The sequence below is a fragment of the Ambystoma mexicanum genome, chromosome 9, assembly GCF_040938575.1.
Source record: "Ambystoma mexicanum isolate Mex_15411 chromosome 9, UKY_AmexF1_1, whole genome shotgun sequence".
NCBI classification, from domain to species: domain Eukaryota; kingdom Metazoa; phylum Chordata; class Amphibia; order Caudata; family Ambystomatidae; genus Ambystoma; species Ambystoma mexicanum.
In genome coordinates this window covers 546,087,572-546,102,780 of record NC_090931.1, presented here as the reverse complement: position 1 = coordinate 546,102,780, position 15,209 = coordinate 546,087,572, and the positions used below count along the sequence as shown (strand labels likewise).

The following is a 15,209-nucleotide window of genomic DNA, read 5'->3' as shown; positions in this document are numbered from 1 at the left end:
TTGATTCATTCCCTCTTCATTTCGGGTCCGCGCCGTATCCTGGCATTTCCGGACCCCGGCCCCTTAGGGGAAAAAGAGACCTCAGCGTTAATGAGCGAATGAAAAGACATTACCAAAAAACGCTCATTAAAGACTTACCTGATTTCTACAAGGATTTCACCTCTCATCTTGGGTCAGTGCTGTTCCCCGGCATTCCGTACCCCGACCCCTATGGGGAAAAAGACACTAGCATTAGTACATTAATACATGGACACAAGGGGAACCTCTTATCAAAAATACTTACCTGGAAGCCAAGCAAGTTTGGTTCTCACCAATCCGAAAATCCAGTGAAGTAACTGGATACCGACGCGCCCCTGCATCAGAAGCAGGATGGAGAGCTCGTCCTTCCAGACCCTAAGGTGAGACGCTACGAGAAATCAGAGAAGGGTTTCAAGGAGGGTGAGAGGGGAAAGTGGGAGGCCGATTGCATTACCCCGCAGACAGTTAATCCCCTATTTTCGCCTACAGAAGGATACTTCTGCGAGCCAGACAAGCCAGATTTGGGGGGGCCGGTCCAGTCTGTCTTACGAACCCTGCACATCACCTTAGAAGAGGTCACAGCAGCGCGAACCAGGCCAGCGCCTCCGTGGGAGTCAGGTGAGCGTAACAGCTTGAGGCCAAGGATAAGTCTTCTAGTTCTTTTCTGGTTAAGTTGGAGAGGTCAGATTAGAAGTAGGAACACTGAGAAAGAGACAGTTGCAGTAGTCCAGTCGGGAGAGAACCAGGGCTCTGGAGACGGTGAGTCTCTGGGGGAAGGTGAGAAGAGGTAGAATTCCCCTGAGGAGGTGCAGCAGATAGTAGGACTTTTTGGAGATGTCTGAGATTTGAGAAGAGAAGGAGAGTAGAGTCGAAGATGACGACCAGATTTTCTGCCTCTCTAGTGGGTGATGGTGCAGGACGAAGGGAGGCTGGCCAGAGTGAAAGTGGGAAAGCGGGAACAGGGGGTCCCAATGAGGGCGATCTTGGTCTTACTGGCATTAAGGCAGAGGTAATTAGCAGCAGACCAGGAATGAATTGCGGACAGTCAGATTGGAATGAGCAAAGAGGAGGAAGAGGCAGAGGGTAGCTTGAAAGAGATGTGTGCCATCCATATAACACTGAAAGTTGGAGGTAAAGGCAGAGATTTTGTGAACCAAAGGGGCTATGTAGAAATTATAAACCAGAGGGATAGATTAGATCCCTGGGGGACGCCACTAGTATAGGGAGTGATAGCGGAGAGGAAGGACCCAAGTTCCACCTGGGAGGGATGGTCAGAGCGAAAGGACGCTAGCCACGCTAAGGGCCTGATCTGTGATGCCCAATGTATCACGCAGACGGGAGATAAGGATGTTGTGGTTTACCATGTCAAATGCAGAGGAGAGGTCAAGAAGAATGAGGACAGAGGGGGAGTTGGAGTCAAGGTTTGAGAGCAGGTCTTTTCAGGTGTTCAGAAGAGCAGTTTCCCTGCCTCTGGATGCTCTTAAGCCAGACTGATGGTCATGGAGGCAACCAACAGATTCAGTGTGGAGGGTAAAATGAGCTAGCCAACTTCTCCAGGAGTTTGCCAAGGAAAGGAGTGATAGAGATTGGGTGATAGTTTGCCGGAAATGAAGGATCGGCCGAGGGTTTTTTTGAGCAGAGGATGCACAAGAGAATGTTTGAGGTAAGTGGGGAAACTCCAGTGGCGAAGGAGAGGTTGCAGATGTCTGCCGGGGCTGGAGCTAGAGAGTCAACAATGTCCTTGATGGTTTTGGAGGGGCAAGGGCCCACCTATTTGGAAGAGGATTTCATAGACCGGACTTGTCTAGAAAACTCCTCAGGTGTGACAGGGATGAGGGATGAAAGAAGATGGGGCATGTTTGGGGTGGCCGAAACGGGGGAGAGGGGGACAGGCGATGATGGTGCACGATGGGGTGCGGAGGAGAGAGATGTCCTGTGTTTTGGTGGTGAAGTGTGCAGCCAGGGCCCCGAAAAGGGCCTATGTGGGTGCAATAGAGGCTGAGGCTGCCGTAGGGTTGGCCACTTCCTCGTAGTCTTTGAAAAGTTCGGCTGTGTTGGATGCTGCAGAGATGCAGGCTTGAATATGGACTCTTTTCTTGGACTGGATGCAGAGTCTAAATTGCCTTTGCAGAAAGCGGCAGGCCTGCTTTTCGGAGTGTGCTCCTGAAGATCCCCCTTTCCGTTCCGCTGCCCTGCACTTGCTTTTAAGGTCAGCCAAGTCAGAGTTGTACCAAGAGTTTCCCTTTTTGGTAGGCTTCAGTCGGACCCTCAAGACGGGGGCAAGGATGTCGAGAGTATTGGAGATGGATGGAAAGGTGAAAGTTTGAGAGGGTGGTGTCAGCCTCAAGAGTAGGAGGAGGGTAGGTGGAGGCAAAGGCCGCCACTGACACTTTTTTCATGGGTCGGATGACCTTGAAGGTAGGAGGCAGTTCAGGGTTTGCCAGTGCTAAAGAAGAAAAAGGCTTCAAGGGAGAGGAGAGAAGAATGGTCAGTCATGAGTGAGGCAGAGAGAGGGATGTCTTTGGAGATGAGAGCATCCAAGGTGTGGCCAGCAGTGTGGATCAGTGAGAGGGCGGGGTGCGTGGGATTGAGGGGAATGGGGGGCAGGGAGGGTAAAGGGGGGGGGATATATATATAGGGCAACTCCCCCCTCCTGGCCTGTTGAGCCCAGGCTCAGAGAGGATCGTGTAGCCTTCAGGGAGAAGTGTCAAAACTTGTGACAGCTGTCCTTAAATCAGGTCTCAGTGAGAGCAAGAACATCAAGGTCCAGGTGTTCAAGGAGGTGGCAGATGACGGAGGAGTGCTTGACTGCTGAGCGAGAGTTAAGCATGGCAACGTGGAGCAGATTGCCATTTTTGTAAGACTTACGTAGGGGGGTGCAGTGGACAGGGGTCCCCCCCCCCGCAAGCAGCGTGAGTGCCTGAGAGATAGTAAAGAGAAGGCAGAGGGCTGAAGGGAGTGCAGGCAATGGAGCCGGTACAGTGGTAGATGGCAAGTGTGCCCCAGATGCATAGACAGTGGGTGGCAAGGGCACCAGCATGGGAGAAGCTGACAAGGTTGTCAGTGCAGAGAGTGTGGGCCAGGGAGCCAGGATAGTAGAAGACGTCAACGGATCCATAGTAAGAGAGGTGGTGTGACCAGGCGGAATCAAGGTAGCCATGGTGTGCCTAGCAGACAAAGGAGCCAGGACAGCCATAGGTGCAGTTGGCAAGGGAGCCAATGAGGAAGAACGTGGAAAGTTGATATGGCGAGGGAGGAGCCTATCAAAAAGGAGGTTGGGTTGAGGCCCTTGCACCAAGACGGTACCATTTCGATAGACATTTATAATGACCCTGGAGGTCGAGGAATCGCGGGAAGTCGTCTTTTGGGTTGGATCCCCCTTTGAGGCTAGGAAAGATAGCCCTCTTCGCAAGACCCCCCTAGGGGTCTGTGCAAGTCGGACCTCGCTGGGAGAGACACCCCCTTAGGGGACAAGGACTCACGTTACGGTGAGGAACTCCATCAGCCATTCCCCATGATAGCACTATCCGATGTGCAAAACAGTATCAAATCCTGATACTTGGCTAAAAGGAAAGCTCATTTATGACATTGCAAGCAAGAAAGGGAAACTTTCTCTTTAAATATAAACATCCAACTAACTGCCATGAGGAGTTTGAAGGAGTACACGCTGAACCAAGGAAAGCGAGAGGAATGCATTTGCAGGCCAAGGAGGCCCTCTTGAAACATTACACGAAAAGGAGGCGGAGCTGAAGATCCACACAGCCCACACATTTTTTTTTTACAATAAAGCTTGTTTTATCAGGCTCTTTAGAGTAATGGATATATAAGAAATAGAAGTATCTAATACAATGAGTGAATCCACACAGACCTACGTGGAATGTGCATTATGCACACAGTGGTACACAAAACTCCATCCAAAATGGTCGAAATAGAACATGTGAAGTCACACATACGAAGAGTAATGTCAGTGTCAACAATATCAAATAGTTTCCAAAATGGCGGCCGCGTCAAAACATGCACGCGGAACGCCGCAAGGACTAAAGAGGAATTGAGGACTAGTAAGGTAAGGAACATGGAACCTCAAATTTTAACCGTAGCAATGTCTGCTGGCCATCATAAAGGGGAGTAACACCCAATTAATAATTACCAAATGCAAATATGAATGATCAGAGGAACGCAATGCCTAACTGTTAACAAGTTTGGGACATTGCTAGAGAATGGATCATGAGAGTAAAAGTGTAAAAATGAACAGTGATGCAGAATGTGTATTCAGCAAAAGCTTTGCGGCATTTGCAGTTCGACAGGGATTATATCTCACATAAAACATTTGGGCGAATAGTGTGCAAATACATCAGAAGCGACAGCAGTTGAGGTGAGCTCACTTGTGGTGTACACTGTGTATTTGCATAGCTTAATAAACAACAGAAGACGGTGTTGTGACAAGAATGAGAGAATTAAAGAATGGAGTAAAACTTGGATGAAGAGTGATTATTCAAAAGCATGGAGGACGGGTTTCACAATGATACGGGTATGTCCTTCCTCAACAGCACTTAATAAGAGAACGGGAGGTATTCATTGTGCAGCAGTCTATTGTACAATGTATTTATTGAACTAATGGCATATGCATATGTCCGATCTCTGCGCTCTCTGAACCTCCCCATTGCCCGTCCAATTTTGGCTGTCTTAAATTACTTGAATAGAATTTTATTTTTGATCCTATTTTGATGATGGAATTAATTACTATTATACATATTATATTGACCTTGGATAAATGTAAACTACTAATTCAACATATGTTTTATGTAATATGAAATGATGAACTATTAGCCCTGTCTTGATGAGGACCATATAAGGTTGAAACATGTGTAGACATAGCGGCATTCAGTCAATAAAACACTTTTTGAAATATAACTGGTTGTCTCAAATTGAATATTTCAAGGACAGGCGCATGATAAGGGGTGACCTACCCGTATGACATTCAAAACTGCTCTGAACGGAAATGCTGGAGACCCAGCGGGTCGTACCACGAAGCAGAGGAAACGGGAACCCAGACCCCAGTGGTGGCCTGACCACAAGGATTTTGTGGTGGGCAGGCTACCCGTCCAACGACGCAGACACCACCCTGCTGAAGAATCAGCAAATAGTTTGGTTACCAGCAGAGGTACCGAAATGCTGAGAGAGCAAGAAAGAACATAGATCGCTGCAAGGGTTAATCTAATTATCAGGAAAATCTGGTCACTTCTTACCTACCATTACACTAAAACTCTCACCTCTACCCTTGCACTTTTTGTACTTGACTAGTGCTATAGGAACCTCCTGCAGTATTTTCTTTTGCCCACCTTTAACAAAATCCTCACATGTATCCATTATACATCCTTCCCTTCAATCTCGCCCCCTTTCTACTCACTCTGTGAAGGCTGCTCAAAATTAATTACCCATCCCTCTTCAAATTCAGTCTACTTGGTTTTTTAATTAATCGTTTGCCTTGACCCCCACTTTGCAAACTGTCAGCTGCCACTCTCTTTTTCGTCTCCTTCCCTACTTTCTCTGCTTACCCCCACTTCACAGAGCTTTCTCTTGGGGATATCAGAATATCCTCATAACCGCCTTCGCATCTGCCCTCCATATCTATCGCCTCTCCTTGGAAGGTGACTGTCGCTTCTTCTCCCTGTTGTACCTTCTGTACATTTAGCTATCCGATATCTAGGTTGCTAGAAGGTTTATGAACTGTGTAGTGCTTGTTGTCTGACTGTGCTGTTCCTGTTCCGTTCTAACTTGTAATTTCTCTCTCCACCAGCCAGATTGCTAAACTTTCCATTATAACTGTTTCCTCCTGTAAATTATCCGCAAAGGGACTGTACCGATGTTTGTTAAAAACCTCTGCATCTACAGTCTTGAATATTTATAAAATGCTATGCGATTTAGAGTGCAACCTTTATGTAAAGAGTTGGCTGCGGAATTTCACATTCGAAGTAAAAATACTCATGAGGCCCATGCAGGCATCACAGCAAAGGTACAGTTGCAGCTTGGCAACCGTTTGCCATTGAAACTCTGGACTTGCAGGCCAAATGAGTAGAATTTTAGGTACTCCAAAACAACTGTGACAGACGTTTGAGTACTTATCTTCCTAATGGTCTGCCCCTTCAATAATAATGTCGTGACGCATTTTACAAATAAAAATGCTCGGGAGACTCCAATTTCCATAGCAAAATGTATTAATACTGATGTCCTCATTCGTTGTGTCGATGGCATCGAGGCCACTAGGAATGAAGTGAAGTCACCATTGTACATCAGTACAATTTAATTTTCTTCCATGGTATGTTGAGTTGAAATGTGTTGGTCACTTTTAAACTGACATGTTTAAGACGAGTATAAGGAAAGTAAGCAAATCTGATTTAGTGTAAAATGAAACTACCAACGCGTTCTGACATCCACGTTTTTACTGCAATTCATTTGCCTGATTGCTCTCCAATCTACATACATGATTTAGCCATGTTATACCCGACCTCTACAGTAAATAACACAGGTATGCGGGTCAAAGAAATGGAGAAGCAAGTAGGGGTAGGTTGTTGGATTTGGAGGCCAGATTAGGTAGCCCTTCTGAATGGGCATGGGGGTTTAGGTAGTGCCGGTTTTGGTGAGATGTGTACACAAGCAGATCACATGTTTGGGACTTTACTTAAAACTGGAAATTCACAGCGTCATCTCATGGAGAAGTCCAGTTTCAATTTTTTTGCCAGACAACTGCACATCAAATGTCAGCCGGAAGGTGATTAAGAAGAGCTACTTGATGAATAGGCATGTCTACCATGGCAATGGGCATGATCTGAGCGTATCTGTAATATCTGTAATATGACCTGCATTTTGTGGGTCTGCTCTCGAATAGCAACATTTGTCAAAGTTTGATTTTCTAATAATTCTACTAAAAAAAACATTATTTCCTTTCAGGATTTAGCTTCCAGAGCCAGACTTGCAGTGCAGAACCTCGTTCAGAAGGTTGGATTCTTCGGAATTTTGGCCTGTGCTTCAGTAAGTTCTCCTCATTTAGGTTTTTCAAATGTATTCCATTGTGCTAATGATTCCCTTATCCACAAGACCCACGTTTGAAATTTGAGAGAACAGAGCCAAATTTGAGAATTTTCCATTCCTTTCTAATGATTGGCCCATTCAAATTATAATTGTTTTATAACGCACTTCATACCAAAGAGGTTTCTAAGCGTAGACCAGGAATCCGAACCTGTGTTGCTCTGCATCGTCTTGCTTCTGTTGGTATGGAAATGAGCCTATTCCACCCCCAAAGGCGTTTCCAAATAGGGCAAACACCATATGAAGTGATATAACACACAAGTGGGGTGCAATTTGATAGATATACATATATTATTATTATAGCGTGGCCCTGCAGCACTTAGAAGTAGGTGCATGACACTAGAAAAAAAAAACACAGCCCTCGACTCCATTTTGTATTAGGCCCGGAAAGGACAAGCTGCAGGCTCGCGTTGCTCATGTTTCTGATTCGCAAAGCCCCAGTTCTGATGCTGGCTCCGCTTGAGCACTGTTCCCTCAGAAGTCCACTTCCCTCTCGTCCTTTTATTGTTGCGAATATTTAGTATCTTTCACCAGAATGCACCCTTCAGGAGCGTGAGACAGTACTAGGCTCCGCGCTGCGTTTATTCATCTCCACTAACCTGCCAAGAGGGCTCTCATCCCCACCCAGCCCAGCCGGAGTCAGCCTCGCCCCATTGCCTCAACCCCCACATCTTGTATTCCTTGACATATATTCGACCCACAGGTTTTAACCCCCATCAAATGGCCACAGGGGATCTAAGCATACGCCGCTATATTTCTTCTAACCCCCAGCACATGTCCCATGTAACACAAGATACGAAGGGAGATAAATTAAAGATCAAACCCCAGGGTGGGGACCTTGAGTGTGGGAACTGCGGTATTAATCAAGCCCTGAATGTGTGGGTCAGCCTGACTGTATTTTATCCTCCCTATTCTTTGGCACCGCTTCCCGTGCAGCCCAGGTGCCTGCCACAATGAGTTAATGTTAAGACGTAGCATGTTTAGCTTAGATAGAAACAATGTCTAATGTGTGACCCGACCTTCACTGCGAAGATGAGCCCAGCTGACCCACGCGGATCCTGATCGGCGGGAGAGAACTAACCAATTACAGCCTAGCATACCCTATGGAGCAGGCTCATGTGTAAGGTGCCTCCAATCAGTGGCACCCATTGCGTACCTTATGGATGACGTGTGATGGGTTCTTAAGCCCATGTTTGTAACTGTTGGAGTTGGTGCACTCACGAGCAGCTGAGTCCTTTGCTGATTTTTGTATTCTGTGCAATTAAACCTTGTTTTCCTTGCAAAGGTATCTCTTGGCTTATTTCCCTAGTGGGCTGTTTTTACTCTGGAGTGTGCGCATAGAGGGACTTGCCTTCACTTCCAAGACGAGCGTGTTGCCACACAGCTATACTACCCGTGTCAAGGCTTATAAGATTATGATTTTTTCAGTGCTTTGTAGGTCAAGCCCTATGGATTGAGCCGTGGCTATTGCTGCGAATGTCCAAAAAAGAATGTCCGCTGTCCTATAGCTAACTGACCCTACCACTAAGTTAACTAAGGTCAGGCGAATGACTCCCTTCACCTGATGGGTGTTTCACGCACTCAGCTTCTTAACTTTCAAGTTTCTCGTTGCTATATCATTTTTAAATAGTCTTTTGTGACTTCTTTCATAATATTCTTTAGCTCGCTCATGAGACTGAATGGTGCTTTCCTCTTGCCAAAGTAATAGTTTCCTTATCTTGTTTATCTCCTTCTCAGGGGTGTTCATTATTCTCATCCTTTCTTTAATGCAGTACAAGTTTCTTACCTTCACTTCCAAGGCCCTCTCCCTTTAACTGAGACAGGTTTCTCTTGGTACTCCAATTCTATTGCTCTCCCACTCAGGTATGTTTACTATTCTCTTTCTTTCATTAGAACAGCAAGTTTCTTAACTTTATTTGCCAGATTTTCTTCTCACTAGGTCGGGTTTCTCCTACTTATCCAATTAGATCGACCTCCTTTTCAGGTACATTTAGTATTCTTTCTTTCGTTAAAGCAGTTGAAATTACTTGTCTTTTTTCCCAGCTTTTTCCTCATTTACACTGGGATGAGGTTTTAGGAACAGATAATCTTTTGTGGTTTTCTGTTCCTCCAGGAATCCCTGTTACCTTCTGTACTGCTGTGGAACGTCCACAGGAGTCCTGTGGGCCTGGGACCTGGTTGGGTTCTGCTTGCTCTCGTTGGTGTCCTCGCCATATGATTCGTGCGCATTCTTCTTGCTTCATACTTACTTGCCGGGGAGCCAAGCCGCTTGCTGTGGCTTTCCCCAATGTGGTGTCTGCATAGTTGCACGGGGAGTCTGCCCACTGTGACGATTTTGTGGTCACACCACAATTCGACCTTCGACTTTGGTCGTTTCTTCCATTTGTTTCTTTTGCACACCTTTCCAGCGTCCATTTGTTTCTTTTGCACACCTTTCCAGCGTCTGCTGTAATGGGTCCAGACACATTCGGATTTTGTGGGCTTCATGTCCCTCTGTGTCTCCGCCTCCTGCTGGTGGTATGCCACGGGTGACCTCCCCTGCTTCAGTCTGTGTTCTGCTCTCTTGAGCGACAAGTACTCTTCTTTTGACTTGTTGCAGTGGATTGGTAATTTCAATTTCTAAAAAGACAACTTCTCATTCTTCCTGATAACAGCACATTTGAACTTTTTCTTCCATTAGTTCATTGTACTTGGAAGTTTTTGACAGATTTGATCGTCCCATGTAGGCCATCAGTTGGATTTGCTTAGAGCAATCCTCACAAGAACGGGAGTCCTTGGCCCCCAAAGGGGGGAGTCTCTTCCAGTGAGGTCTCACGTACAACGACCCCTTGGGGGGAGGGTGGGTGGGGGGGGTTTGCAGAGCTGGCTCACTTTACTAGCCTCAATTCATCACACATTTCAGTTGCTATGTTTCCCTTTTTGGTGCTACCAGAACATTGTGCAAATGAGACCATTTTCTTTTTTTTGGAACATCAGATGGTGGCCTCCTTATTAGGGTAAACATTGTAATTGTCTGTGTTTAGTGGGAGATGGCACCTACTCACATAAAGTCTAACCACAGCCCTTGCATGCCTTAAAAAGATCTAACACAAGTTAATTTGTCAGTTTCCTGGCTGAATTAACCATAACACATGGTGTAATATTGGCAACGATGTACTAAGCGAAACCTCAGCAAAGTGTATTGTTAGCAACACATAAATTAACTAATTTCCAGTTTGGTCAGGATAGGTTGCGTTGGGTTCTTTGTTCGAATGTTATGTTGTGATTGTTTCCTCTAAATTAGTAGGTGGTTGGAATAGGGTAGGTTTAATTATTTTAAATTCCAATGGATTGACTTTCTCCCGCAGATTCCTCATCTGATAGATATCCTCATCCAGCTCTGCTGCTTCGAAAATTCTTCGACAGGAGTGGGTGTAGTCGACCTTGACTCGGCTGTCGATCGTCACTCCGTCTTGCTTGGTGCGTGATCGTCATCTCGGGACGTAATGTCAGGCGTTGTTTATATATACCATATCACTACACCCCATACCGCAGTTCCTTTTTTCAACATGCTTGGCACGCATCTCTGAGGAACACGATACCCAGCCTTCGACTCTCTTTTGATGAAAAGTCATCAGATTGTCTCTGATTTCTACAACTGCGAGATGTCTGCCCCTCGGATTTCAGGTTTTAAACAGTGCGCAGACTGCCATTCCAAAATGTCAGTGACCAACCGCACGTCGTATGTCTGTGTCTCGGTGTGGATCACGACACAGAGGGGTGTGCATCGTGCTCCAAGAAAAATCCGAAGTCGGTGCGTGAGCAGAACGCTAAACTCGCTTTAGGCCGATCCTCTCCAAAATCCCCTGCCTCTTGCCAGTCCGGTCCTCCGAGACTGAGGCACCTACACATAAAAAGGAAAAACATTGGCAGAAGGACAAGAAGCGCTCGCACTCGAGGAGCCACTCTTCCCCATCGTCATTGCTTAAGAAAAAGCAGCGTCACTGCCATGAGTCTGACTCTTCGTCAGGCAAAGGTAAGACATTGGCTGGGTCAACCACTACGCAGGAGTGGGAAGAGTTTAAAAGCAAAATGCTGGCTATGTTTGAGTAACATGCTGCTGAAGATGCGGGTAAGCCCCCTGAATAGTGAGCCTTGTTGGTGCTTGGCACGCCCAACCTCATGCAAGCCCCTTTGCTGACTCTGTAGATGTCGGAGAAGCATTCAGGCTCGATGCCGAAAAAGGCACATAAACCGTCAATACCGGGACTTACCTGGGAGCATCAAGGTGCAGACATCCCCAACATCTCTTCAAAGCCCAATTCCCGTTCGCCGGCAGCCAGTCTCTCGACGTCGAGAGAGACACCTTTGGCGCTGACTATCAGCGACAGATCCTTTGTCCCGCTCTCCAGTACTGAGTTCTTCGGCGCTGACCAGGGAGAGGACAAGGGGAACATGGATCCTATGTACACGGGGTCAGGAGGCGTTGATTTCTTCGATGATCAGGCAGATCTTTTGGCACTGGCGCAAGGACTCCACGATGCCAGCGGCCTAGACACATCCCCAGATGTGGATTTTCAGCAGGATCAGCCCTACACCCAAACCAAATTTAGAGCACTAGTGGAAAGGGTGATAGACACCCTGGGACTAAAATCTGCAGCATTTCCAAACCAGGGCTATGACCTAACAAAAATCTTGGATGAGGGCCTGGAGACTGAGAGAAATATGGCACTTAATCCGGCAATGGCAGATCCCACAGACTCCTTGTGACAGCATCCCTGCTCCATTCCCCCGGTCAGCTCGACTCTGACTGGGAAGTACAGGCCGGCAAGAAGCGACCCATCATTTCTGGCTTCTCATCCTTCTCCAGAAAGTCTTGTTGTGCAGGCAGCCAGTCTCCACCAGACCTGTGGCCTCTACCTCAAATCTGCACCCAGACAGAGAAGTTAAGAGGTTGAACGCAATGGCCAAGAAGGTGTTTACTTCTGACAGCATGGCCCTGAAAGCCACCAATGTAGCCTGTGGGTTCTCCAAGTATTTGTTCGGTCTTTGGAGCAGGCGGCCCAATACATTCCGAAGGAGAAATGCATGATGGATTCTCATGGCTGGTCGAAGATTGGGAGGCGGTGGCCAAGCAGTCACTGCAAACTGGCCTGGACATGGCCGACGGCATTGGCCGCTCAATGGGATCGGCAGTAGCCCTAAGCAGACAAGCCTATATGCGGTCCTCTGGCTTCTCTCTGAACGTCCAGAACAGGCTGCTGGACATGCCTTATGAAGGAGTTTCTTTTTGGTCAGAAACCTGATGACTCCCTGGAAAAATGTAAGGAATCGGTTAGCCACAAAATCGCTGGCCCTAGCTGTGCAGCTGGCCAAACCTGCCTTCAGCTTTGCCTCTAGAGGAAGAGACTACAGGTGCTATGTGCTTTATGACAGGAAGGCGCAGCTCCCACAAGCAAGGCAGGGGCAGAAGCATTTCATGTGCTCCAGAAAGGGGCAGAGGGGCTTCCAGAGGCCAGCAAACAGAGGCAGGGCCAGCTCCGCACACTAAGCTGCTTTGATTTCCCCTCCCACAACTTATCGGTTGGTGGACAGCTGGCAGAGCATTGGCCCCAATGGCAGGAGATTACCTCAGACGCCTGAGCCCTGGGCCCTGGAGCTCGTGCAGTGGGGTTATTGCCTGCCCTTCTTAAGGAAACCACCAGACAGACACCCCATCACCTCCAAACCAACCGGGACAGGAGTTCCAGGAAGAACTATGAGCCCTGTTGTTGAAGGGTGCCGTGGAAGAGGTACCTCCCAAACGGAGAGGATCGGACTGTTATTCCTGGTACCCAAGAAGGGAGGAGGTCTCCGTCCCATTCTGGACTTCAGTGCCTTGAACAAGTTCCTGAGTAAAGACAAATTCAGGATGGTGATTGGTAAAATGCGGTTGGGACAGACCACCCAACAGCCAGGATAAGTTGAACAAATATGGCTTTATTTTAACAAGGCAGACCTTTCTTTTTCTTGGTAGCGTGAACTAGGAGTTAGCACAAGGAAAGTCTTATAACCTCAACTGCTCAGGAACAGTTGTACTCTTACTTTCAGCTGGGCTGTCTCCGTTTAACTCACTGCACAGTCTTATATTCTTTACAGGGTTTTTCAGTATCAGGGTAAGTTGGGCTCTCTTCAGGGATTTCTTTCCATTGTGTCTCATTCCTAGCGTATATGAGACCTTTTTAATATCCACTTGACTATACACAAAAGTCTCAAGTCTCTTGTTCAAAGGGGTACTTCCACAGCTTCAACCTTTCTCTATACGTTCTCAGGGTTAATCTTCCCTTCTCCCTTCAAGCCCCTTCTCTTCCTTCCTTGTCCCCGCTGTGCCACTTATAAAGTTCTCCTAGGGACATATGTTGCTTCCAAAAGATACAGTTCAGTCCTTTATGGAGCTCACCTGTTTGACGGCTCCAACGGTCTCTGACTCCCTCTTAACAGCTCCGCCTTCAGAGGCGGCCGCTACCGACAGTGTCAGCTGTGCCGGATACTTCCAGCCGAGCCCCTTTCTCTTCCAGCTCCGATACGGCAGCGGGCGTGGAGGCGACTCCTCCCTCAGGAAAGTGGGGACCCTTTACAGACTCCTTCAGCCGAACCCCTTTCTCTCCCGGCTCCGATAGGTCATCGGGTGTGGAGGCGACTCCTCCCTCAGGAATGTGGGGGCTCCGTACGGACTCACTCAGCTGTTCGGACGCCGTGGACGACCTTCCTCGTTGCGACTCCTCCCACAGGAAGGTGGGGGCTCTGCAGGGAGCCAATCACATACTCGGCTGTCTGCTCTGCCACTGATGAGTTTGTTTTTCGGTTCGCTGAAGCTTTCAGCTGACTCTTGGCCCTCGAACTACAAAACGTTAACTCAGGCTTATATTGGCCAAACGAAACTTGCACGAGTCGCACAACAGGTGCCTCTCTCAACTATTTTCTTAATATATTCGTTTTCTCAATAGGCCCACTCGTACGTGATCTCCTCTTCATTGAGACACTTCTCTGGCTTGTTCTATTTTCAAAAACATAGCGAACAAAAACATAAACAGAACCAGTATTAGAAGAGGGGACCTTACAGAGGAAGAAAAACATGATCTCCCCATTGGAGGAATCGCCTGTCCTTCATGAGAGAAGACACCCTCCGCTGTTTACATCATCCATTAACCCTTCCTTGTTTTATGACTCATCTCAATAGGCTTTGATTGGCTCTGTACTTCCTTTTCTTCCTTCGCCTTATTACAGTGATGTTGAGAGAAATTATCCACACTGTCGAATTGCAGGACTGGCTGATGTCAATAGATTTGCAGGACTCTTTTGTTTCCATGTACCTATACATCGCAAGCCCAGGAAGTTCCGAGGTTCCTCATAGGGGACAAGCACCATCAGTTCAAGGTGCTTCACTTTGGGTTGACCTCGGCTCCAAGGGTCTTGCAGTAGTCACGGCTCACCTCAGGAGATCCGGAGTGCATGTTTTCCCATACCTGGACGACTGGCTAATCCGAGGGAAGTCAGCGGGGCAGGTCTCGTCTCACCTACAGGACACCTGCATGCTGCTGCACAAGCTGGGTTTCTCCATGAACTTAAAAAACTCCCTTGTGATGCCAGTCCAGAGCCTCCAGTTAATCGGAGCAGTCCTAGACACCCAGGTAGGGAAGGACTCCCCCTCTGCCCCGCCCCCCACAACTCTGAGGAGAGAGTCAACAGCATCGTGCAGATGGTGAATTTGTTCCGGAACCACGTCGCCTTACTAGCAGCTTCCTTCCTCCACCTCTTAGGCCTCCTGGCCTCCTGTATTTTTCTAGTGGCAGAGGCCAGGCTGCACATGAGATCTCTACAATGGTTCTACGAAGTCAGTGGTCCTAGTACCTCGGAACCCTCACAGATTCCCTCAAGGTGTCCAGGTCAGTGGTCGACAACCTTGGTTGGTTGGCCAACAGCAGCAATCACATGGCAGCGGAACCCTCCTGGCCTCCGTGGCCTCGGGGCCTGAATGGTCACATGCGTCTCTGAAGGGTTGAGGGGCTCAGTGCGAGGACATGCAGGCTAACAGCCTTTGGTCAGCAATGGAAGCCAGGTAGCACAACAAGCTGGAGTTACAAGCC

At 47.7% G+C, this 15,209-nt stretch overlaps 1 protein-coding gene across 4 annotated transcripts in view; it reads left to right on the top strand.

The window, feature by feature from the left end:
* The window catches only part of VMP1 (vacuole membrane protein 1), a 1,390,334-nt gene that overhangs the window by 1,079,528 nt on the left and 295,597 nt on the right, over window positions 1–15,209 (top strand). For all 4 annotated transcript variants that reach the window (XM_069615110.1, XM_069615112.1, XM_069615111.1 and 1 more), the window contains one exon: window positions 6,967–7,047. In XM_069615110.1, coding sequence (XP_069471211.1) covers window positions 6,967–7,047 — 81 coding nt within the window. The remainder of the gene's footprint in view (window positions 1–6,966; window positions 7,048–15,209) is intronic.